This window comes from Colius striatus, chromosome 1 (assembly GCF_028858725.1).
Source record: "Colius striatus isolate bColStr4 chromosome 1, bColStr4.1.hap1, whole genome shotgun sequence".
NCBI lineage: Eukaryota > Metazoa > Chordata > Aves > Coliiformes > Coliidae > Colius > Colius striatus.
In genome coordinates, this window is record NC_084759.1 from 142421513 (window position 1) to 142447300 (window position 25788).

Here is a 25788-nt window from a genome sequence, read left to right on the forward strand (position 1 = left end):
CCCGGGCCTGGGCGTGGCCTTCCGCAGCCCCGGCGCTGCGTCACCGCTCCGCGCGGCCGCGGGAGGTTTGGCTCTTCTCGCGTGCCGTAGCCGCTTTTTCTCTTTCTCCCTCTGCCTGGGCGGGAGTTCCGAACCGCCGCTGGAGATCGGAGGCGGACCCCGCGGCCCAGGTACTACGGACCGTCCGCCGCGGGGCCGGCGGGGCGGGAAATATTCCACTCCGCGGAGGACGGCGGGGCTATGGTCGCTGAGCACAGCCGACGCCTCCCGCAGAGCCGCCCGGCGGCCGTTTCCTCCGGGCCCCACGCGCGGGGGGGAGCCGTTGGCGGCGGCGTTGGCCGAGGAGCAGCGCCTCGTGGGGCGGAGCTGCCAGGGCAGCCCCAGGGCCCTGCCGACCTCTCCTCGGGCGCTTCTCCTGCCGCGCTGCTCGCCTCGCCCGTCTGCAGGGTCCTTCCCGGCGGAGAGGCGGCGTTGGGAGCCTTGGCTGGGCGAGCGGCAGGTGGCCCAGGGCACTTCCCCCGAGGTCTGAGCCTCTGGGGGTCCCGCCAGGGCAATGCCGAAGCCGGTACGCTCAGCCCCGCTGCTATCCAGGAACGTTTGCTTTGGGTAAAGTTCCGTTTCCCCGCAAAACGGCTCTGCCTTGGAAGACTTACAGCCTGCGGTAACTGAGCACTGCCTTCGTCCAGGCTGACAGAGCAAATGACCTGCTCAGGAACCTTTCTAGTTCGATTTTTTTTGTCATGATTTCAAGGCATAAGTAGCCCAAACCAACACTGACTTTGTTAGCCGTTATTCCCAGGGGACACTAAAGTGAGAGGTTACAGTAAATTGGACAGATCTGTAAGACTACACTAAGGAATGACACATTTATTGATGTATCGCTAGTCAAATTAATATCTTATTGCAATAAATACAGCAGTTCAGACCTCTCACAATTATGATAGCTGACATACATTGAGGTCCCAATAAGCTGAACTTCCTTTTCAGCTGCAGCGCAGAATCCACTTTAAGTTAATTTCTGAAGAATAATACAGTCCTAGTGAGTGTGTGCTATTAATATACCCCTGACAAGCCTAAAGTATCCCAAAAAAGGCATTGATGAGAAAGCAGGATGAAAATAGAAGCTTGCCTGTTCTTGAAGTAGTCTGTCAATTTCAAATGTAAATTATTTCTATTTTAAAATAAACAATGACAATCTGGAGCAAACCAGAAAAACAGAGCTTGAGAGCTTTAGAATTTTCACGGTAACTTCATTAGTGTGTCAGCTTAATACAGTCTTGCTGCCAGAAGTGTCATCTCTGCCTGTAATCACAATGGGTTTTATGACCTGCAGTTTGACAGATCTCCCACGGCTCTTGCAGAGTACAGATATTTTAGATTCCAGCCTAGGTTAATTTCTTGTCTAACAATTACATCTGGCACAACTACAGGTTTTCTACAGCTCCAATTGGACTGCTTTTTCCCTTTACATCCCAAAACATTACTCTTGAGTTAAAAAGCCTATTCACTTTTCCGTGAAGTCACTAAAGTAGCTTATACATAAATTATGTGGTCATAAATCAACCTGACAGGCTTTTAGAAAGAAACATCCACATAAATAATTTACAATATTTGAGTAATATTTCTGCCAGGTCTGGCCACCAGAAGAAGCTCTTTTACTCCATGTCTTTAGAAATGTGAGAGTTGTTAAAGAGTGGATTGTTCTCTTTTTGGTTTTCTAACTGTGAGGCTTGTTGGTTCACACTTGAAAAAAAGCTTGCAAGTCAAACAAGTTGTTTCTGTCTTGTGAGAAATTAAGTAGGATTTATGTTCTTAGAAAGCAAATGTATTTCAGCTTTAGAATTGTTTGGAATTATCTGTTTCATAAGATGTTATTGTTGCGTTTTTAACTAATGAAGGTTTGTGGACCCTTGGTAAGACAAAAGGGACAATGAATGCTGAACTTTAAAACAGAACAAAATTGTGTAAGAGAGAAGTAATTTACCCCCAACATTGCTAATTAAATGTTTGAAGGTGTAACTGGCAAAATTTGATAAAAATGCAGTCTAAACCACAGCAGCAACACATCTCTTAAAACTAATTCATTTGGACTCGAAGTAGATTTGTGGTTGCTGGGGATGCAGAGTCCTAAAACCACTTTCCAATAGATACATCGATGTCTGATGAATTCCTGATAAGTGTATAAAGGCTATTGTGACAGGAAAGTCAGCATAATGAGTAAGGAGATGAGTTTCTTATCCAGTGTTCCAGAGATGCTGGAATTCACTTTAATATTTAAAAATTCACGTTAATATTTACAAATGTCTAAATGGTGGATGTCAGGAGATTGGGGCAAGTTCCATTTAAACACAAGGGAAAACTATTTCACAGTAAGGGTGAGGGAGCCCTGGCACAGGCTGCCCAGGGAGGGTGTGGAGTCTCCTTCTCTGGAGGTTTTCAAACATGCCTGGACACATTCCTGCATGACCTGATCTAGGTGGACCTGCTTTAGCAGGGGGATTGGTCTAGATGAGCTCTAAAGGTCCCTTTGAACCCCTACCATTCTGTGATTCTGTGTCTAGATAGGCTTGGTTTCAGATGTTAGAACACTCTTAAATAGAAACAACCCTTCCTCAAATGCACTATGTTATTCTGCTAAGCTTGTATACAGATAAGGAATAAAGAGCTTTACACTGTGTTCATGAAAATGTTAATAGGTAAAAAGCGTAACCAGAACTAGTGTTTTCTGTTTAGTGGAAGGAGGGTATCATCATTCTAGACATAACCAAAAGTAAACATGGTACTTCCTGATAAATATGAGTTAAATTATGCATCTGAAGCCACATATATAGATTCCACTGAACTATGTAGGACTGGTTAAGGGTATGACAAATCTGACATGTGCCATAATTGAGGAGAAAGGGTTGTAGTGGTGTTTCTGTGCCTTGAAAGCAAATATATTTAAACTAATGTAGCTAGCTCAGATTTTCTGTTATACTTTTTTATTCTCTTACTACAGAACGTGGCCTGAATCAATACCAATAAGATGCATCAATAAAGTATTGTCAACCTTTAGTCTACAATAAACACCTAGTCTCACACCTCTCCCCGCATTTCATTATTTAACCTATAAAACATTGAATATCATCTTCATCTGTTGAAGTTAATAGGATATTACATCACTTTTCTCATGTCATCAGGGTTGTTTGCCTAGCGATATTATCAGAAGCCAGAACTGAAGAGTTACAATGGATGTAATTGTTACACAGCAATTTTGTGATCTGTTTTCACCCCTTTAAACAGGTACCGTACAGGCCTGTCTCGATTAGGAACATCTGCCCCATTGTACTTAAAAGGTGTGGAACTCAGCACAGTGTTAGGTAAAGCAGCTTTTGCATAACAGGTTAATCAACTTACAAAACAGCCTGGAGTTCCCAGAGGAGAGACTTTCCACAGAAAGAGAAAACTTTAAAAAGTTTGGGTAAGAAAAGGTTAAATATGTGGTATTGGCTTTAGTGCTTTCTAAATCACTGGTTGCTGCATGCATAGGTGTTTGCTTTTGGTGGGCTCAGTGGAATTGCATTTATTGAAACAACATTAAAGATTTTTACACAGCAAATTAAAGCTTCACTGTGAAGGAGACTTACCCTATAGAGGAGAATGAGGTTGCATGGAAAGCCCTCTGTAAGTTCACAGGCTGTGTTAAAGTCATGGTCTTAGTGTGATGCCCCAATTTCTTGAAGCTGCCATGTTTTAGCAGAGCATTTCCCAAGTTGTACTTAAGACAACTCATGATATGAATTGAAGGGATGCAAAAACTGCCTGCTACCTGACCTGTGAAGAGCACTGGGAACAGACACTTGCACAGGATTAAGGCACAGTGTGTGCTTCAAAAGCCTAATTTGTCAAGACAAAGGGGAACTGGTATGACAGAGGTGATTTAGAGCTAAAATCTCCTTTTTAGGGTAATGAGTGGTAGGTAGAAAGGTATGTGAGGATGTGTTAATTTAGAAAACACATTTAGAAAATTCAGAAGTTACATGTATACACTATCATTGATGGTGAAGGTGTTGCTCTCATGTCATACAGTGGCAGTTGAAAAGAGGAATCTCTATTCTAGAATTAGATTATCTGTTCTAGAAGCTTGGTTAATTTCCTACATAGGAATTTGTGTACACACGGAGATTTTTTTCTTACCAAATGCTCAGTTTACTACCACCATACAAATAAATAGCTACGTCTAGAGTGCTGTTGAAAATTAGTATTTCATTTTTACTTTCCCCAAACAGCCATTTTCCAATTGTGTACATGCAAATTTGAAGCTTTTGTGTTACTGGCTTTAAAAAAACCAAACAAACAAGATCAAAATACAATAGTAGTAAAAGCTCTTTAAGAGTCTTTGCCTGTTCTCACCTACTAGGGGATGTTTGGAGCAGAGTGCAATGCCTGTAGCCTTGTCTATTTTCTCGGTGATGAGAAAAATTTCTGAGATTACTATCTTAACTGAAAAGAATCCTCTGTAAATAATAAATAACAGTCAAAATCGTGGAGGTAATACGTTATGATTTATAGGTGTCTTTAAGCTTATGGTCATAGAATCACAGAATGGTAGGGGCTGGCAGGGACCTCTAGAGATCACGTAGACCAACCCCTTGCCCAAGCAGGTTCACCTCGATCAGGGTGCACAGGAATGCATCCAGGTAGGCTTGGAAACCTCCAGAGAAGGAGATTCCACACCCTCCCTGGGCTGCCTGTGCCAGGGCTCCCTCAAGCAGTTTTTCCTTGTGTTTAAGTGGAACTTTTTGTGTTCAAGCTTATGTCCATTACCCCTTGTCCTGTCTTTGGACACTACAGAAGAGAGTTTTGCCCCATCCTTTTGACATCCACAACAATGAGCTGCTTTTGTTGTCCTGCATAGAGAGTATGTGTATTTGAACTTTTATTTTTAATAATTCAAACTGGTTTGAAAATACAGCTTTTTTAGCACAGCTTTATGAGTCAGACAGTCTCTCACCTGGTCCTGGAGGCTCTTTTGTACTCTAGTCAAAAGCTTATTATCTACTTCATTATTAATGTTTCATATGAGTTAAAACAGAGGGGGGAGGGAGTGGTGAGGAAATTATATTCTACAGAGGGATGGAAGCACCTTGGCTTCCCCCAGTCCTGGCTGTGGCATTAAGGCAGATTTATAACTCCATTTGCAGAATTAACTTTTCCCTCTTTTGAACTCCTATTGTAATAATATTGAAATTGAAATTCTTTCACTTGGAAATGCTCTGCAATTGCTTTGAGATGTAGGGCTTTGCTGTGCTGCACTTCACTGATTGAAAAAAAAACCTACCACATTGCTCTAATCAAATGTTTGGGTTAAAAAAAGGCTCACAGCTGAAGCAAACTGTTCCTACAGGCAAAGATTGTAACTAAACTGCCATCCTCTGTCTCTTTCACACAAGCTGTGGAGTAATACAGGTTTTGAGTACAAACCACTGACTTGTTTTTAAACTATTTATTGCAAAGAAGTACATTGCTAGTGTTCTCTGGCAGCAACCGATCTGCTGGATTAGAACCATATGATGTGCAGCTGTTCTCATCAGAATTCTGTGCTTCCTTGTTCTCATTCAGAATCAATTCCCATATCTTATTTGGACCTTCATTAAAGGTGTGTCTCTTCAGAGAATTTAGGCTTACAATGGTGCACAACATCTGAAAGCTGAAAGGACTTCACATGAGTTTCCACTAAAGCGATTTTGCATTGAAATGCCACCCATCTACTGTACATAAAGATTTGTGGGCAACTGCTAAGAGGGTTCTCTAGGCAAATGCATATGCTTCACGCACTGCATTTCCCTCAAGGGCCCTATAATGATTAAGATCTGAGTTCAGCTGCTTAGAGTAAAAAAAAAGAAAGAATATTCTTCAAACTGTAATTCCCTCTGCCACTCACTATACATACTGTATTTTTCTAATTGTCTCCAGCTCAAAGCAATGAACATAGACAGAGGAACTCACTGCTTAAATCACAAGTGTTTCTCCTGGTAATATTAATTTCTATTTGTTCTCTTCCAAACCCAAATGCAATTACAACAAATTACAACTAATTGTTGATGGAAACAGATTCAAATGTATAAACCCTGTACAATTATACAACTTCTGTACCAAAAATGAATCATTATAGCCAAACAAAATTAAGGAGGAATTTAGCTACACCTGGCATATACCACTGCTCATACTTGCCAAGGAAACCACCAGTATCCTGTTTCTGAAAATTGGTTGCCAGCTTCTCAGGAAGCTTTGCCTTCCTTATTTACAGACTAGAAAAACAACTTGTTTGTAAAAGAGTGCATTAAGACTGTATAGTACATTACCAAAGCTTAACACTAGCCAGGTTCCAACTGACTGTCGAATGAGGCAGTCTTCTGAGGGTTTTAGACTTTCTCAAATTGTTTTGCCACCTCCAGCTGTTTTGTAGCTCTGTTGATTTGTCTTGTGTTTGTATTGCATACAAACATTTTAGTGATAGATTACCAGTCTAAAGCAGCATGTGTGCAAAGGGACACTGAGTTTCTCAAGCATATTCAGAGAAGGGCAATGAAACTGGTGAAGGATCTTGAGCAAAAATCATACGAAGAGCAGCTGAGGGAAATGGGGTTGTTTAATCTGGAAAGAGGGGGCTAAGGGGAGACCTTACCACTCTATGACTACCTTAAAGGAGATTAGGGCAAGGTAACAAGTGATAGGACAAGAGGAAACAGCCTCAGGTTGTGCCAGTGGAGGTTTAGATTGGAGATTCTGAAAAATTTCTTCACTGAAGGGTTGTCAAGCACCGGCACAGGCTGCTCAGGGGTCGAGTCACCATCCCTGGAGATATTTAAAAGATGTGCAGATGTGGTGCTTAGGAATATGGTTTAATGGTGGATGTGGCAATGCTGCCTCAATGGTTGGACTCTGTTCTTAGAGGTGTTTTCCAGCCTAAAAGATTCTGTGAAACATAAAGATGCTCTCCATGGGCTGACACATAAGTGCTGCTTCAGCTCCTTCGGCTACCTGTCATGTAAGCTCTCACCAGACTGGAGTAGGGTGGAGTGGCAAGGCAGTACTGGTGGCTTGGAAAAGGGTGCCATCTACTGCCACTCTGCAGAGTTTATATGATAACATCATGAGTTTAACAGTATGGTCACAGTCAAAACAATAATCTAAAATAAAGGCTGACAAGTCAGGGGACAGATGAGTAAAATTTTAGAAAGTTACCTCTGCTTTTTATTAGTCTAGGTACTAATGGATATTGAAAGTCATCTAGGAAGACAGTGCTGAACAATCTGAAAGTGGGAATTACTTTGGTTTTCCTTACTTAGATTGGTACAATGCATTCATATCAGAATGGAAAAAGATACTATTCATTACCACGGTAATTTTTAACATAAGAACTTGAAACATCATTCATTTTGTGTCTCTTTTGATCTTATGCAGGATCCAGATGCTGTGGAATTACTTTATTTTTTCTTTATTGTTCTTAAAATAATTGTTTCACTGTTACAGAATCACAGAATGGTAGGGGTTGGAAGAGACCTCTAGACATCATCTAATCCAACCCCTCTGCTATAGCAGGTCCATCTAGATCAGGTCGCACAGGAACATGTCCAGGCAGGTAAATTGTTGTCATATAACTTAATTTAGGCTCTCTTTAGGATGGAAGAGCAGAACAGTGTCTCTGCTTCTAGCATAAAACTAGCCATTTCTGCCTACATAGTATAACATATTTAGGAAGACAAGTTTTGACTGCCCTGAAACAACGTCAGAAAACACATTTGCAACTGGGGCTGCAGCAGTTCCATGGACTAAGTAGAGTAATACTATTGTCACGTCCATTATATCTATTACAGACCATTGTTGTACTCACTGGACAGTGGACTTAACAGCTTTTTGGCACACCTTCATATGGACTGTTAGTTCTGTTATCTTTAGCATTTATGTTTGCTCTTATCTTTAGGGATGCCTGAAAGCCAAGGGAAAGATAGTGGAAGCTCCAGCAGCAGCTCCAGCACAAGCAACTCGGTTGCTCACTTCGGACAGGTCAGTTCCTTTTGCCTGGGAGGGAAAGAGGAGCTTCTGGAAATCTGCTCTGTGTGTTTTCTTGTTTTAAAATTGGAGACAGTAAGGCTGGAGTCGTATCCATTACCCTAGCTATACTATACCTAATTGTACATTACATTTCCCTCCATGGCAGCCTTGTCAGGCCTCAAGTTAGAATAAATTGCTCTGAATTCCTCACAAAAGGGTTGTAATTTTGTTTCTTAAAAATATGATTCGTTTCATTCTCTCTCTTGTTCCCAGATGGCCTGGGTCATGCTTATAGGCATTCTCAGTATTGCTTCAGAAAAGGCAACTACTTTCAGCTATTAAAGAAAATAATGATTTTTTTTAAATTAAGAGAAAATAAAAATTTATCTGCACTGAACAGACATTTCGGTGGTGAATTCTCCATCACAGCATTTATACATAGTTCCTGAATATGGCATAGGCAAGTGTACTATCATTTTTTCCTTATGCCTTTTGATTACAGGCTTGCACTCTAGTGCCAGAAAAAGACAAAGTTATTCCTGTAAGTTTAAATAGAAACAAATACAAATGAGAGGTTTGTCAGGCACTGGAACTTACATGGTACACTATTGACTTCCGTGTTCTGCTGAATGACAGAGCGGCCCATACGGAACACGTGTGATTTAGGTGGTAAAATCTCTGTTCTATCTCACATCAGAGCGTGGCAATCAAGTTTGAATCCTTAAACGTGCATTTAGGCTTCTCTAATCTGCAGAGACTGTAAATTTCTACTTAGACAAGTTACAGTGCTTTAGGCTTCCAGTGATGCTGGTGTTATCTAATGATACCAACAATGTCTGAGTTAGCAAAAGGATCTTCCCTGCATGAGGGAAATTTGCTGAACACTCCTCCAGACATTTTTATTTGCACTGCTTGTCTAACCTGCTATCCTCCCTGCCCAGATGGCATATGGTGGTAGAATAAGGTTAAAGTTTGTGTTTTGTTGGAGTTTTTAAATACACTGTTCTTGTTGGTCACAGAGAAATACTACCTTGTATTTTTCAGAGGTAAACTATAAGCTTATATGTGCATTCCTGGCCACCTTGACCAGGATTATGACTGCATTAAGACTTCAAAAGGATAGTCCTGGTTCATCTCAATTTTTCTGATGTACTGATGGTTATGAGAAATGAAAAATAATTGCTACAGATCAATAATTAATGCTTCTATACACATACCTCGGGAATAAGAGAAAAAACCAACATAACACACAGATGTAACACAGGCTTTCCTTGTCTATCACATCCTGCTTCTAAAAATGAATCCTATGCTTCTTGGAAGGACTGTACATAGAAAAATGGGATAAAGAAGTAATGTTAGGAGAAGAAAGGGGATCTAAAATAAGAGTGAGAAGATTTATTTTACCTTGTTTTTTGTCAAGTATCAATACACAGCAAGTGAATATCAAGCTATCCAGCATGCTCTCCGTCAGAGACTGGGTCCAGAATATATCAGCAGTCGGCAAGCCGGAGGAGGACAAAAGGTATGAACAGACACACACAGATGTTTCAACTCTTAGGTTTTTCTGGGAAAAGCAGGGTTAGAAAAGGTGACAACAATCCTTATTTTCTTTCAATGAATTTCCCACTAGCAGTTTAATATGCAGATATGAAAGTAAAGTTGGCATAGCATAAATTCTGGCTTTTACTGAGCCACAAGTTCCTTTTATACTTGAAAAAACCCCACAGCTTTTCACTCCTTCATCCTTCACAAGGGAATATTTATCTACTTGTGAAACATTGAGATAGTTTCCTTGTTTTTTCCCAGAACTGGAATATATTGAACTATATGACATTGGCTGCATTTTACCCTCTCTAGTACCTGCTAGCTCTGCCTTCTATTAATTAAGTTCTATTTGTTGTCATATTAATCCCCATTACAGTTGCTGGAAGGGGGTGAACCTAAAGCTGCACCATCATCCTTTTTATTCACATTACTTGATCTTTGCACTTAGCTGTGTTTCTTCAGTGTAAGATGCTGTGTGTGTAAACCCTCTTTTAAAATGAAGCACGTATAGGTGTGTGCACATATGTGTGTATTCATCCATGTGTGGTTTTGTGTATATGCTCTTCTTTTCAGGTCTGTTACATTGAGGGTCACAAGGTAATCAGTCTGGCCAATGAGATGTTTGGCTTCAATGGCTGGGCTCATTCAGTCACTCAGCAGAATGTTGGTAAGTATCTCTTGAGTGTAAAGGTTTTCCTCTTGTTTCACTGTGAGGCACTGAAGAAAAAAACCTCATATAAGGATGGAATCTGATCACTTCAAAGAACCTGTGGAGAGGCTCATGGAATTTCCAGGTGTCTTAGCAGTTGGCAAGAATTAAAGTAAATAACAATGGAACTTCTGTTTCCTTTTTAGATCTTGCATTGCAATATGTCATACTTGTTACAGTGTTCATGATTATTCTTGAGCTCATCAAGTTTTCTGATCTCTTTGGGAAGACTCAGTCAATAGTAATTACAATTAAACTATTTAACACGCAGCACCCCTGAGCCAACTTTCATACTCACCTGAAATTTTATATTCTAACAAGTTCATATTCTCAGTTAATATTCCCCTAATCTTTAGGGACCCGTCCTTTAACGCCAGTTCCTCTATTCAATACGTGCTTTGGAGGTTTTTACAGTAGAAAGCTTTGGAAAAGTTCTTCTAGAAAACAATATTAGGTGATCTTAAAGATGAAGCTTCTTCCATCTCAATAGCTGAAATAGTTCCCAGCAGAGGAGTAGTGTCCTTTTTTGCAGATCTGCTATGTTGAAATAGCTCAGCAAAGCTGCTTAAATGTACCTCCTTCCTTCCCCCCCGCCTTCAGAAATCTTAACTCAGGCTGGTGGATTCCAGACACTGAAACAAGTTACTTCATTGCTTTCCATTTATTCTGTGCCATTTCCCCCCCACCCCCTTCAGTCAAGAAAGGACTGACATTTTCAAACTTTCCTCTTTTTCAAATAACACCATAAGTCATTCCTTAGAAATTCAGACCCAGAGGATTCTGTGTTATATTTGGGTTTAAACTCTGAGGTAGAAAAAGGGCTTGCACCTCCAGCAGGTTTACAAAACAATTAAACAAACAGACCAGATTAGTACAGAAGAACTTTTGGACCCCAGAGTACAGTTACTTGAACTTCAAAGCATTTCATTTCAGCTGTCATGTTTCTATCAGTTCTGCAAGACTGTTAACTAGAGTGTTCCGTGTATATAACATAACATTGCTTTTGGTGTAAAATAAAGGCGATTAGAGATCTTGGATTGAGAGTTGTGTTGCAATCTGTTGAACTCCTCAGACTGTCTGTGCTGGGTAAAACTTTGTGCAAATTTTTGCAAACTGGAGGCTTCTAATATATAGGAAAGAACATTCAGGCTATAGAGCTGAATGAGAAGTAACACACCAAACTCTTCTTTCTTTCCTTCATATGTTTTAAGTTTATACACACGGTACAGGGCGTGACTGTGGCAGCTCTAGCTATTACTAACCAGAAAGTATGACAGAATGTGACCACAGCATATCTACAAGTCAGCATTCTCAAACTACAGTTAATATTTTGTAAGTCATGCTCCATTTTATACAAGATGATACAGTATCTTGGGCACATTCAGCAAGTACGGTACAGGTTTATGAACGTCCTCAAAGGACAAAAGGAGATCAAAATCTAGGTCAGAGGTCTTTTGTTTTGTTTTGTTACTTTGGTATTATTTGATGTTACTTTTCCCTCCCACAGACTTTGTTGACCTCAACAATGGCAGGTTCTATGTGGGGGTTTGTGCATTTGTGAAAGTTCAGCTTAAGGTAAGTGGATTTTTTTTTTTCTCCTCTGTTTTATAGTTGAGCAGTTTCCTAAAGCTGTGAATGAAGGTTCATGCTCAGGGGTCAGATTGCGCTTCTTGAGTACTGAACTACACCAGAGGACCAAGTGGTGTCCAAAACATTGCTCTTGCTGTAGAACCACCAGCCAAGAGGGAGTAATCAGGCTTAGGAAAGCACAGCATCTACCAGGAGTGCTGTATGTGCAGAAACTCCCTTATATGTAGTATTTTAAACAATTTTCTGCAGGATGGGTCATACCATGAAGACGTGGGGTATGGAGTCAGTGAAGGCCTGAAGTCTAAGGCCTTGTCCCTAGAAAAGGCGAGAAAGGAGGCAGTAACAGATGGACTGAAGAGGGCCCTCAAGTAAGTGAAGATCAGTACTTGTACACTTTGAGAAGCAAAGTAAGAATTGCGTGTTCTTTTCAGTCACAGCAAGGTCTCTCCTTTCTCAGGTGCTTTGGGAATGCTCTTGGGAACTGCATCCTGGACAAAGACTACCTGCGAGCCGTCAATAAGCTTCCCCGGCAGGTGCGGTGCAGAGCAGGGCCCACAACGTGGCTGCTGCTTCTGGTCCTTCACATTAAAAAGATGAGAAAGAATGCTATCAGTGCATCTTATCCCTGAATGTTTTAGGCTAGGAGACCAATAGCCTTTGCCATTTTTTACACAATCCCTCCCTGACATTTTAGCACAGCTACTCTGTATTTTGACTGTTGGCAGCAGACAACATTATTACGGTGAAGTAACAGCATCCTACTGGAGATCTCATGTGGCATTTATGGCCACGTTGTCTAAGTCTCTCTGTTCAGTGCCAGTGACGTGTACATCTGTGTTCATAGCAGGTTAAGCTACTGAACTGTTACCACTGAACTGTTTAAACTGCCTTGTTCTAGGTGCTGTCTCCTTCACCTGCTGCATTTCTTAAGACTGCTTAAGCTTTGTCGGTTGCAGCAACTCAGTGTATCACTCTCATTTGGCCACTTCCGTTTTAAATGTTCATCAGCAATGATACCAACATCAAGTTACACGCTCGTCACATCACAGGTGAAATGGAAAAACCAAGTGGCAAGGCTGTGTTCATGTTTTTTTACTATATGCTTTTGCCCTGTATGAGGCAAATACCAGAACACATCTCTCCATATGTTCTCATTGTCAGTGGTTCACTAGTCACGATCCAATGAATAGTGAATCCAGTTCGCTATTATGGATTTTAAAACTCAGCCTCACTTGTCATACTCCTCTCATTACTGGGTGTTTTCAGGAACAAAAAAAAAAAAAGAATGGGAAATAGCTGCCTGCAGTGACACAGTTTCCAATTGCTGTCATGGCTCAAAACCAGTGGCTGAAGGCTGGGCAAAAGAGGAGGCAAACAATTTTATCTATTTGTGTAACCCACCCTAAAGCAGGTACAGCTCCTCTGGGCATTTCTAGAAAATCAGGACTATTTCATTTAGTCCTCAAGTCTCTTGAGCTTACAGCCTGTATGTCAGCCAGTGGGCAGCAGGAAAAGGGAGCATTGTTTAGACTGTAAGGAGCTCTGGCAGAAAACAGGAAGTTTGGACACAAGAGAGACTTATTTCCAATAAAGTTTATACTATGCATAGCCCAGGATATCTTAGAAACACCACCAGGTGGGTCATATACCGAAGCTGCCTGTTGAGGTTGGAACTTTCACATAATTTTAAGCAAAATCCATACAGTGGCCATGTCAATATATGCATTGATAGTTGTCTTCTTTTACTACCCAGTAGTAATACTCTACCAGGCCCTAATACACATCACAGCTAGACAGGAAACGAACTCTACGTTATTTTGTCCCTCATTGTTCTTGTTAGAATAGTTAACAGGCAATTATTCTCTACCCCAGTGTGTTTGTACTGAGGTCTCAAGCAAAGATAATTTCTACAGGTGGTTTCAACATTCAGTTAAGCAACATGGTTCCCTTCCAAAAGAACACTGCAAACTTAGATGCATCTGTGATAGAACGGGTAAACCAAACTGTTTAGACTGGACCCACAACAACTTTTAGCTGTTGCCAGTAACTTCAAACTTTTACACCACAGAACAGCAAAACGGGTAACACTCTTTTGTTTTGTTCTGAGGGATGTACAAATGGCCCTGCAAATGTCCTCTGCTTGACTCCCAAACCGTGTTGGTACCTGAATTTTGCAACTGGATGATGAGAGCAGGAGTACTGGTCTTGGCTGCTGTAGGATGAGGAATAACACTAGGAAGATCTATGCTCCAATTTGTTTAAGTACTTGACATTGACACTACTGGCAAACTGTGGCTTTTGAATATGAGGAATTAATATATACAACTGATGGGTACTTGAACAGTTATGTTCCTTGCCATAACTAGGATTCTTATCCTTCTCAAATAATAAGAAGCCACGTTAGATCTCGCTTTGCTTTTTGGACTCCTTACCTCCTTAGGTTCTAGTTTGCAAGGGAAGAGCTGCAGTTACTTTACCCTCTGTGAAACCACGAGGTCAGTGAACTCACACCACAGAGAAATGCCTCTTTTGGAGGTCTTCAGTCCAGAGAGAGACAAGAAATTGTAACGTAAATCTCAGTGCCAACCATTCTGTAACCCACATCTCTCAGAGCTATGACAATTCAGAAGTAGGCTGTGATGCAACACAGCCTTATACATAGTGTTAAAGGCATCCTGCCTGTTAACTGAGGCTGCACCTCAGTAACCAGCATTAACCTTGTTAGCTCCTGATGCCTACCCATTGGCAGCAGCAGGCTTCTAGGCAGGAACCCACCTTGCCAATAGAGGAGGAAATTTTACAACTGCTGATCCACAGAGTTTCATAGCATACCAGAATTGCCCCACCTCTGCCAGCCAGCTTACAGCTGTAAGGCCGTTCTGTCTGGCTAACTTAGGCTGTAGAAACAGCCCCAAAGTGACACCTCACCACAGAAAAATGGCTCTGCTTTGCCAGAGGCATTAGTGTTGTGGCGGTGCCACTCATTGACAAAAATCAGAGCCAAACCCTCCCATCTTTAAAAAGAAAAGCATGGCACACCTTGCTCACTCACCTCCTCAGTGCAGAACTGGTAGAGGTTTGCTCATGTCCTTTGATGCAGGTGTGAAAATGGACCCAGCCAAACTGACAGCCTCAACCAAGGCCTGAGAGGCTGCAAAGCTGCACTTGTGTCTTTCTGCTGTGCAGAGAGCACAGTGTGGGGAGACAGAGGCTACCTGACCCGAAGCGCTGAGCTATTGAACAGAAAGCTGCATGAATTCAGTGATTCACTGACTGACTTTGTACTGAAAATGCAGTTCAGTTTTCTAACTTACTATTACCTTAGTGCAAACAGATTTTTCAACGGCACTGTGTAGAACAAGCCTGTACCTATTTCATTAACTCCACAAAGGAAATCCCTGAATCTGTTTTCTTCTCCCTTTACTAGGCGCCCCCTGAGCTAGATTTGGTCAAAGCTAAAAGACAAGACTATGAGCCTGAAATAGAGAAAGCAAGATACAAGAGCTGTTTGGAAAGGCAGAACATGGGAGAGAGACAACATTGTGAGATAGCATCTAATCATCAGCCTGCTCAGACAGAGGCTGCTGTGCTGGTGGCAGACCAGGAACAGCCACATGCTTCCAGGTGAGACTGCTGTTAGAAGTTACTGTCCCTTTTAAAACACAAGGACAGCCTGACTGGGGAAAAGGTATAAGATGGCAATCCACTAGTTCAGTGGATTTTCTGTGCTGTTATTTCTTTAGGTGGCTTTTTTTCTTCCTAACATATACTTATTGCAACCCTGTTTAACTTTGTGCTTACCTGGGGGAAGGGACAGAAATCCAGACACCTCAGCTGCCGAGTGGGATGCCACTTACCAGCGGAAACTACGACAAAAGCAGCTGCAGCAGCAGTTCCGGGAACAGATGGGGAAAAAGCCTCAGGTTCCAGTAGTTACTCCCAGCAGCGACCACGGTAAGGCTGGGTGTGAAGAATTGGCCATAGCTACTGGCAGGCACATGTCAGCCTCACTACAGGAGCCAGACCAGATTCATTTGCTTTTGTGCTGTTCTTTTACCACACAATTGAGGCCAAAGGGAGGAGGATTCTCATACTTCACCCTGCTCCGTTCTTTAAAGTCAGCTCTGGAACCACATCCTTAACACTACAACTCTGCAAATGGCCCCTCTATCACACAGCCCCAACAGAGGCCGCAGCACTTCGAGCTGCTTGCAGGCAGATAGATACTGCCTTAGCTACTAACACATTGTTCCTCCCTCACTGGGAAGGCTGAGCAGCTGGGGGGTAAGGAGGGTGTTGGGAATGGGGTAAAGAGGTTAAAAACCATTTTAAAGTAGTCCAGCTGCTCTGTCAGCTGCCATCAGTTATAGAATCCTTCCACATACTGCTACCAAAACATAACTAGTTTGAGGACAAAAAGAGGGTACCTGGTGGCAACTGCTGCTCATCATTTTAGACTCATAGTCTGTGAAGGAGAAGCAAAAGTATTCTTCTGTCTTGTTGATATTAAGCTCTTCTTGCATTCCCTCTGTCTAGCACCATCTGACCCTCCTGTAAAGCACAGCACTCCCGCAGCAGTACAACAGGAGGTGGCAATAGAAGAGGAGTTCTTTGCAGGTCAGCCAAAAAGTGATTCCTAAGAGAATGTTAAATCATTAGCATCTAAATCAACTCCAAAGTACAGTGGAAAGGTGAAAGTTCAGAAGTTGCAATAATAGAAGTGTGAGTATGAGTCTGATCTTCACAATACAAACCTTGCTAGAGTGGCAGGGATATGATGTCCTGCACTACGAGGGGTTTCACACTTGGGCTTTTTAGTAGAGTTGTTGTACCCATTCAGTAAGCCCTTTTCCTGAAGTGACATTGCCCATAAACAGGACATTTTAGGAGTGATGGAGTGTTTTTTTCTTAACATACCTGTGGCTGTTGGGGTCACACGTACACCACAGTGCCAGGACAGTGCCAGAGCACAAGCAGTAGCACTGTTCCACACTGCTGTGTGCTGGCACAAAAGCTGCTGTACAGTTTAACTTTGATAGTGGCCACCACTGGTAGGAAAAGAGTAGACAGGTGTCCTGGCACTGCCATCACCCCTGCAGTGCAATTACTGTCACCATTTCATCCATTCTAGATGATCCTGAACTTTGGGACATTTCTTTGGAGACCATTGATCTTAAGATAACAGGTCAGGAGATGGCACATCCATCAGCTGGCCAGCAGACACCTCAAAGACCCTATGGATGTCATCAAATAACCACTCATAACAGGACACCTCACAGAACAAGTTACCACAAAGTTTCTGCTGGACTTGCACAACTTCAGCCATCTGCCACAATCACCAGCAAGAGCAGCTGTGCCAACCAGCACACCCCAGGTACCTGCCACCAAAAAATGACCAACTTCTGTCTTAACAATGGCCCCTGGTTCTGAAAGGAGCGGTTAGATTAGCCACTTGGAGTGGGAGAAACGTTTCTCTTCTCTTGGGCCTGGCTGCAGCTGCTGTGATAGTGGGATAGGAGAACTGTCCACGTTTTCCATCCAACTGTCCTATTAAGGAAGAGCTAGAAAAAGAGTTGAGGAGTGCTTTTAAAAGCAGGAAAAAAAGCTTTAAGAACCTTCCATTTCTCACTGTCTCCTTGTTTGGCAGAGCACAGCCCTCACAGGAGAAGTCAAAGCCTGAAGAAAAGGAGGCTGCAACATACATAGGGCACCTGCGGGCATCATCACCTCTCCACTGCACTGCACCAGAGGACTGCAGCTGGCTAGGAAACTGTGAGCAAGTCTGCATTACTGCATTTGCCTCTATAGGATGGTGAAGCAACAGAGTTTAAAATACATCCAGCAAGAACTTCCTGTGCTTCTAAGTTATGACATGTTTCAGATGCCTTTTTCTATAACCAAGCAATCCTTTGTGCCTCTGCAGCGCCGGCCCTGTGGCTGCATTACAAGCTGCTGTTGCACGTAATGAAATGGTAACAGAGCTATCTTTAAAGTGAGATGCAATTCATAGCTCCTTTCTCCCTCAGCACAGAGAAAAGAGACTTTTTAGTCAAATGGGGAGAGAGGGTGTGTTATGGCCAGACAAGCAAAGCTGACCAGCTGAGGTTGCCCCTTGGGTGAGGCCGAGCCCAGCCCTTTGCCTGCTACTCAGCCCTTGGGGATTCCCCTGGCACAGGGTTTGCTTGGACCCTTTGTTAAAGGAACAGGGCCTGCACTTTTGTTTTTAAATAAGCTTTCAACTTTTTTTAATGTCACAATAAATAAGAAATTAGCTGTCTGTGCCTCTATACCTTTCAAACCATTACAACTCATTTCTTGTTTAACAAGCTCACAGAAGCCAACACACACTGACTAGTTAAGAGTACATCTGTACAGCCCTGTACTCGCTGCAAGATGGACAACAAACAGCTTCAAGGGGGTTTTAAAAGTTAGAGCAAAGCAACAGCTCTTCTTCTAGTAAGAAGGTCAAAGAAAGGATTTTAAAGCAGCATTTCAAACTGGACAGAGTAGCATTTTTCAGAAGTACAGTGCTGGAGACAGTGAGGATGATCCTCCAAGACTAGAAGTTAGAGCTGGACCAGGAAAATTTACCCAAACTGATGAGTGCAACCCTGAAATTGGTATCAAGACACGAAACAGGACCTTGTTCCTCTGCTTTGCCATCACTGTTCTGTGTGGACAATTCTCTTAAAGCTGTCTAAATGTAAATACATTTGAAGTACTCAGCATTTATTCCTGTTCCTCCTACTTAAGCTTCACCACTTCACTGTTCTTGTTCCTTAAAAGGTCCCTCTACCATCCACATGCCTCCTCAGCAGGATGAAGAACAAGGATTGACATCAGCAGGGAAAAACAGGACAAGTGAACTGCAACAGAATACACCTAGAAAACAGTGTCACCTTTCACCATACTCATTTCTCTCCAGTTTAGCAGCTCAGGGAAGCAACGCATAGCACAGCTTTGAGTCACACACTCACTGCTGACATCAGACACCTGTTAGGAAGGGAATGTGCAGATATTCAGAATCACTGTGTTCAGCACCACTCAAAACTTGTACAAGAAGAAGCCTGGAGTCTGTGCCACAGTACCATGTCATGTGGCACAAAGACAGCCCTTGTGCCTCCCAGAGCCCTCAGCACCTCGTGTTGCTCAGGACTGTCCTTTGGAAAGGGCAGTAAAACAGACTTGGAGCTGCTTTTTTTCCCCCCCTCCTTCCTTTAAGGCCTGGTGCAGCATGACTCAGACCAGAAGCTGTTCTTAAAATGGAAAGAAATGCAGCAGCAATTAGTGTTTAGAAATACCAAGTAATTCCCACAAGTCCCCAGCTGTTGGAGAATGACCCTATAAAGTAGTCCCACTCTGACTCTACAAGCACTAGCTGTAATAAGAATTCCATCCCTTAATTTGCATCAACATTAAAAAGTTTCTCCCTCTTCAGCAGGGCAGGTGCCCTCCCCTGTTCCCTTCCACCCAGAGAGGAGGGCAGGGGACACAGCAGAAGAGCAGCTTCCCCAGCCCTTGCAGCACACCCCGCTCCAGCATGACAGCCAGGAGGAGGCACCCAATCACTGTCACAGCAGAGTGCATTTCTCTGCTCTTTGGAAACTTCCTGACAGTCTCATCCATAAAAGCAATTCTTCCTCCTCTGATCCTTCCTCTGCTACCCGACCCTTCACAGCTTCTCCTTCCCCTTCCCTCAGGCCCTTCCTCTCTTCAAGAAGACCCATTCTATGAATTCTTCTGCATAGCTCCTCATTCCAGAGTATCCTGTTTCAAAGGCCTAAGGGTTCATTACCCATCATTGCTTTTGAGAAGTTAAGGGTGTCATTACAAAGGGGTTTTTTGTACTTCCCTTCAATCAAGCGATAAACTGGGGAACATTTACATCACTCCAGAAAGGGTGAAAGAGAGGCTGGTACCTGCTGTTGGACAAGAAAACCCACAGCTCAACAAAAGCAGGTTTGGTTTATTTGAATGACTTCATTAAATATTCTACAAAGGTAACAACTGGCAGCACAAAGCTGAGTCGTGCAGGGAGCGCAGCGCCTGGGTTTAGTGCAAAACACAACTAACTACGGCCAGGGAAGCCCAAAGTTTCAGTTCATTTTATTTTTTTTATTGTTTTTTTTTTTTACAGTGTACATTGTTAAATAATGTAAAGAAAAACGCTTGTAATTCAGAAACAGATTTTATGTGGAAAAAAGATACTCAAAGTGTAATATTAAACAAAATAATTTAACAGTTCAGTAGCATTAGTTTATTCCTCTAGACTTCAGTTATTCATCCACAGGAGGGGGGTGGGGGGGAGAGGGGGGGAAAAAAAAACCAAACAGTTCTTGCATAACAGTAAGAGAAAAGACTACCTCAAAACTTTAGATCAAAATTAAATAACCACGTGCTGCATCCAGCTGATTGGTTCCCCTGTCTTGAATACTCCCCTTGTTCCAAGACAGCCATAGCCCCTCCCAGAGCGTGCCTCGCCTTTCCCCTCCCCGAGCTCACCCTGTGCTCGGGGAGCGTCTTTGTGGCCGAGAAGCCGGCCTGGCACAACGCGGCTGAGCTTAGGTGAGGTTCCCAGTGTCACTCCAGCCCCCGGGTCCCTGTGCCTCCCCGCACACGCCGCTGCTCTCATTCTGTAGCTCTCGGCTGCACTGCGGTTACAAAGACCAAACCCCCAGCACTAGGGACCTGGGCCCTCACTGTCAGCTTTCACCCTCAGGCCTTCGGCCCTGGCCTGCACCTGCCCTGGCTGCCAAAACTGCTGCAGAAACCCTAAAGTGACAGGAAAGGAACAGATGTTGCACGTTTGTTTGTAAATATAAAGGAGCGAGAACGTGCGCAGACAGAACAGCTCCCTGCTAAGGCTCCACGGGGGAGCAGCGCTCCTAGAACCAAACCATTCTGGCAAGGAACATGTCCATGAGGCGGCAGCTCCCGGTGGGCTGCTCCCCAGTACCGGCACACGCGGTGCTCAGCCCTCACAGCTTTCTGCAGCACGCCACAAATACTGGCTGGTATTATTTTTAACTTTGAAGAGGAAACCAGTATTTATTTTTTACCTATGCAGAGGGAGAATGACCAAAGCAGAAGGTACAGTACGGTTACTAAGAGGTGACCGACAGTTACAGCCCTGGTACCAGCTTGAAATTGATCAGAGAGAACAAAATGGTAAATCCTCCCAAGACAGACAGAGGAAATGTTTTGATGCCGGCTGATTCAAGTACATCCATTGCCGGCAATGGACGTTGCACCAGGACAGTCTAGTCCCGGCTTCAACGGATTTTACCAAAAACAAACAAAAACAAAAGGTAAGAAAAGCAATCCCAGCAGCCAACCCCATGCCAGCGAGCAATGGCACCTCTCCCTCAAGTCACATCCTGCCCAAACATCTTCATCACTTTGCAGGTGGAGTCAAACTGCATCTTAAGCTGGGCCCTTCCCAAAGACACACGTTCTCCCCCTCCTCTCTCTGCTTCCGATCCCGACCTCCTGCCTCCGCAGCCAACACGGGTGAGTCTCGGTTCAGCTGCACCCCCAACCCTCTGTCCCGCCCTCACCTGGCCCCTGTCACACCAACAACTTGGGATCCGCCTGCCTGGACGAGTTCCCCCACGCACGGAACGGAAGGTTCCAACCTGCCGCCTCAGCGACTTCTCCCTCCACACACCTCCTCTGAACAGCAACAGGGTCACTAAAGAAAGCCCCACGGCCCTGCCACCGGGTACCATATACAACTCGTCCTCCTCTGAACTCACCCTCTCCTCTCTCTCTGCCCGGGGCTCTGCTGGGAAGACGATGCTGACTGCAGAAGCGAGAGAAGTCCAAGGCACTAAAATATCCAGCAAGCATACTGGGAGAACAGACAAGTATTCAAGTACATTAATTTATACAATTTTACATTCACATTTATTTATCTAATACAATGAAAATACAAAGAAAAAAAGTTAAAGTGTCTCCAATAAGTATAAGGATATAGCTAGCTTTTTTTCCCGGTTTTTGTTTTCTTCTTAACTTTTTAACCCTCTATATTCCACTCATTTTTTTTTTAAACTACTGTTGTCCAACAACATTTATATATCACAGTGTTTCCACATCAAAACTGATGGTAAGTACATGTCCGCAGGGAACTTTTAAATTTTTTTTTAAAACAATTTAAATTGCTCTAATGCTGCAGTCAAAGCTGTTAATATCTTACTTAAAGCAGTAATGACCTATCAAGCACGGGCTGCACTGCAAGTCCATTTGGGTGCCCCACCGTTTCGGAGCCAGATACGATTGACTGGGGAGAGGGGAGAGGAAGGGAATTTTGGACAGCTTTTCTCCTGGTCTTGGTTCTTCAGGGAAGAGATGAGAAGCGTGCTAAAGCCTCATGCTAGGATTCGGCTCTCCCACCTCAACAGCGTGCGGCTTCAGCCTCAAACCCGAGAGAAACGTTACAGCGAGACCGCGTTAACTGACCCCGTGACTTCTCCACAGCTCTCGTCCCACACAAGAGCGGAACCCTTCGGTCAGAAGCACTATCCCATCCTAAGGATGCTGATCATCCTACTCCCCCTTGAAAGCGTGTGGGTAAACTCCCTTCGCAGGGAGTTGACAGCAACGGTCAGAATAGAGAAAAATCATTCCCAGTCTGGCAAGCTACCAGTTCATTGCAGCACTAGTAGTTGATACAGGGCCCCGTCTCCCTCCCCACGTCCTGTCCCGAGGTGTAGCCAGCACGGCCGCCGAGCACGGCTAAGTGGTCCGCAGATTGGAGCCCGGGGGGTTGCTGATGGATTTTTGCAAGTTGCTGATGTTGAAGCTTTGCAAAGACGTGGCACCTACGGGCTGGAACTGGCCAAGCGGAGGCTGCGCCGGACCCCCCGTCCCGCTCCACGGTGCGGCGAAAGACGCCGCGGGGTAACCGTACTGCTGCGGGGGGCACATGGCCTTGGTGAAGGGACCTAAAGAGGTAGCTGATGCTGCAGAGATGGGTGTAGCACCCAGGGAAGATGTCATAGAGATACAGAGCTGACCTGGCGCCGAGAACTTCCTTGCCATTCCAGGGCCCTGAAAGAGAAACCGACCCCCAAGAAAAGTTACACAATGGTGCTTGAAAACCACAGGCTTCCCCCTTGGCCTACAAGCTCTTCCTGGTGGATGTTTTCAAGAACACGCCATGGCCTTCCTCTTTAGTTATCCTTTAACATGGGCCAGCAGCGTGCCCAGGTGGCCAAGAAGACCAATGGCATCCTGGCTTATATCAGATATAGTGTGACCAGCAGAAACAGGGAAGTGATTGTCCCCCTGTACTCAGTGCTAGTGAGGTTGCACCTTGAGTGCTGAGTTCAGTTTTGGGCCCCTCACTACAAGGAGGACATTGAGGTGCTGGAGTGTGTCCAGAGATGGGCAATGAAGCTGGTGAAGGGTCTGGAGAACAAGTTCTATGAGAAGTGGCTGAGGGAACTGGGAGTGTTCAGCTTGGAGAAGAGGAGACTGAGGGGAGACATGATCACTCCCTACAACTACCTGAAAGGAGGCTGTAGCAAGGTGGAGATCAGTCTCTCCTCCCAAGTAAAAAGCGATAGGATGACAGAAAATCGCCTCAAGTTGCACCAGGGGTGGTTTAGATTGGATATCAGGAAGAACTTTTGCAGTGAGAGGGTTGTTAAAGACTCTAGAATAGGCTGCCCAGGGAGGTGGTGGAGTCACCATCCCTGGAGATACGTAAAAGATGTGTAGATGAGGTGCTGAGGGACATGGTTTAGTGGTGGGCTTGGCAGTGTCAGTTTAATAGTTGGACTCAATGTTCTTGAAGGTATTTTCCAACCAAAACAATTCTTTGATTCCCTACTGCAGCAAGTGATACAGTCCTGCAGAGAGAAGACATAGCCAACTGTTTTCTAGAGCAGCTGTCCAAGCTGGGGTTATCATTGGACTCAATGATCCTAAAGGTCTTTTCCAACCTTAATGACTCTATTCTAAGCCACATGGCAGCTGCACTCTCAGTGCGTCTGACTCCCTAATGAGATGGCAATAACACTGACAGTTTGTTACCAGAAGTTGTTTACAGATTACTTCTTACCTCATAGTTGCTATGCCCTTTGCCAACTTTCTTGCCAGATAGGTTCATGGCATCTCGGGCCCAGTTATCTACCAGCTTGTGCAGGTCATCGGTGAAAGTCCCTTTCCGGCTTGAGGCAATGGCAGCAGGCTGAGGCTGGGGTGCTTGGCTGTTCACGGCCGCCCCGACAGTGTTAGTGCTGCTGGTCCCTACAAACACAGAAAACGGGAATCAAACCTTCAGCTGAAGATCCCCCTTCTCTAGTAAATGTAATAATTATGGTAATGGTACATCAATAGAGAGCCAGTTAAAACGCCATGCAGATTAAGTTTCAGTTCCAGGACACCCTGAAGTGGGAACTACAAGGACTCCTTATAGGCATTTCCTAGATTAAGAGCATCTCTTAGATATGTTTACTTTTCAATAAGTGCTGCAAGTAAGTCATCTTAAAGAGAGGAATGGTGGCAGCCTACAGGTCTTTGTAGAGGAAGGAGGAGATTAGATTTCCGCACTGAATGACAGCACAATCACGTCACTCATCCTACACCTTGTGATTATCAGCAACCACTGCTGGCACAGGTCAGTTCCACCCTGGAGGACAATGCTGGATGCTGAACAAGGAACAGTACACTCAGCATCACCAGCTGCTCTGTAGCAAATTATCTCCACTTTGTCAAATGAAGAGAAAAATTCACCCAGATTACACAAAAAGAAAGCCACAGTAACAAACAGCAACTGTTGCTTCCAATAGCTGCCATACTTATGTTCTTGAGGATAACCAGATGGGACTGTCTTCATCCACCACACAGAGTCAGCAGTGGAAGTCTGCACTGCACTAAATTTTGCTTTTTGCCTCAAAGCATTTGTTTGCAGTTTACATTCAGATTTCCTATGTTAGGAGAACAAGCCTTTCAGATGCAAACAACCAATACAACTTAAAGAAATCAATTCCTCAGACAAGTTTTCCTACTTGCTAGGTTGGCTGTGAGAACACAAAAAGCCCCCCCTCACAGAAATCCTAGGTTTTGGTACTGTTAGAAAGCTGCCTGAATGTTATCCTGTAAGAAAAAAAAAATCTAGAACTTCTGTTTTGGATAGCCTCACCATCCCACTCATGCTAACACACAAGCTACTGCACTCAAAGCTTGGTTTTCTGAAGGCAGATCTTTTAACAAGAATCAAAGAAATGGGGTATGATTGAGTATCCTCAATTCCCAGTCATACTGCAAAGTACTCTCCTTTACAGTTGTGGAAGGGCCTGTGAAATGCTAGGGCAGGCTTTTTCTGAAGGGCATGGTCTAAAGGCAGACTGAATCCTGATTTTTCAAATCCATTTAGTACAAAGTCAACCAATAGAATGAGTACATGGCCGCTGCGGTGTGAAACCCAGCGCTCCTTGCAAACACCCACCCTCGCCTACTTGCTTCTCAAAGTTCCTCAAACATCTACTTGCTCACTCTAAAGACTGCCACTAGGAAATCCAACTTTGTGGCAAACATTTTTGAAGAAAACCGATTATAGAGGTGGAGCATCAAAAACACCAGCAATGAAAATCATCCCTCTATTGCCAAGGCCAAATGACAGAGTTGCCGTCTCTTGCCTGACAGTCGCTTGATCTGTTCCCCTTTCCCTGGCGGTCAGCCACACACCTTGCACCCCCTGTACCAAAGAACTGGCTCCAAACCCCTGCAGGAATGTTTCATATCGAGGAGTGAATTAGGAAGGTGACGTACTTACTATGCAGGACAAATAAGCAAAGTGTTACTGCCTTTAGTAGTGCTGAGAAGGGATGCACAGGCATCCCTCCCACCACTTCCAGCACAGGCATGGAAGTGGCTCCTGGCGCGGGTGCCCACGGCTGTTA

The 25788-nt window shown here is 43.8% G+C and overlaps 2 protein-coding genes across 13 annotated transcripts in view; one reads left to right on the forward strand and one right to left on the reverse strand.

Annotated features, from left to right (window-relative positions):
- Positions 1-63: 63 nt before the first annotated feature.
- Positions 64-20125, forward strand: RAD52 (RAD52 homolog, DNA repair protein). Of its 4 annotated transcripts, none has more exons than XM_062010131.1 (12): positions 64-170; positions 7967-8049; positions 9458-9559; positions 10156-10249; positions 11799-11866; positions 12131-12249; positions 12339-12414; positions 15309-15505; positions 15693-15835; positions 16418-16498; positions 17013-17255; positions 17529-20125. In XM_062010131.1, the coding sequence occupies exons 2-12, from the start codon at positions 7969-7971 to the stop codon at positions 17585-17587; spliced, it is 1263 nt and encodes a 420-aa protein (XP_061866115.1). In that variant the 5' UTR covers positions 64-170; positions 7967-7968; the 3' UTR covers positions 17588-20125. The 4 variants fall into 4 exon arrangements, with proteins under 4 accessions (XP_061866115.1, XP_061866124.1, XP_061866141.1 ...); XM_062010140.1 differs by having other exon boundaries at positions 15699-15835; XM_062010157.1 differs by lacking the exon at positions 17013-17255.
- WNK1 (WNK lysine deficient protein kinase 1) overlaps positions 19846-25788 on the reverse strand; it is a 106722-nt gene continuing 100779 nt past the window's right edge. For 4 of the 9 annotated variants that reach the window (XM_062010032.1, XM_062010027.1, XM_062010038.1 and 1 more), the window contains 2 exons: positions 23946-24133; positions 19847-22930 (listed from right to left, as the gene is read on the reverse strand). In XM_062010032.1, the coding sequence (XP_061866016.1) occupies positions 22616-22930; positions 23946-24133 (503 nt within the window). In that variant the 3' untranslated portion in view covers positions 19847-22615. Of the gene's footprint in view, positions 22931-23945; positions 24134-25788 lie in introns of all 9 variants that reach the window. The other 5 variants (XM_062010077.1, XM_062010067.1, XM_062010086.1 and 2 more) reach the window with 2 other exon arrangements.

Coding starts and splice junctions, on each gene's coding strand:
- RAD52 (XM_062010131.1), top strand. CDS start 7,969: ATGCCTGAAAGCCAAGGGAAAGATAGTGGAAGCTCCAGCAGCAGCTCC. Junction 9,560..10,155: donor AAGCCGGAGGAGGACAAAAG/GTATGAACAGAC, acceptor TCTTCTTTTCAG/GTCTGTTACATTGAGGGTCA. Junction 15,506..15,692: donor GAACAGCCACATGCTTCCAG/GTGAGACTGCTG, acceptor ACCTGGGGGAAG/GGACAGAAATCCAGACACCT.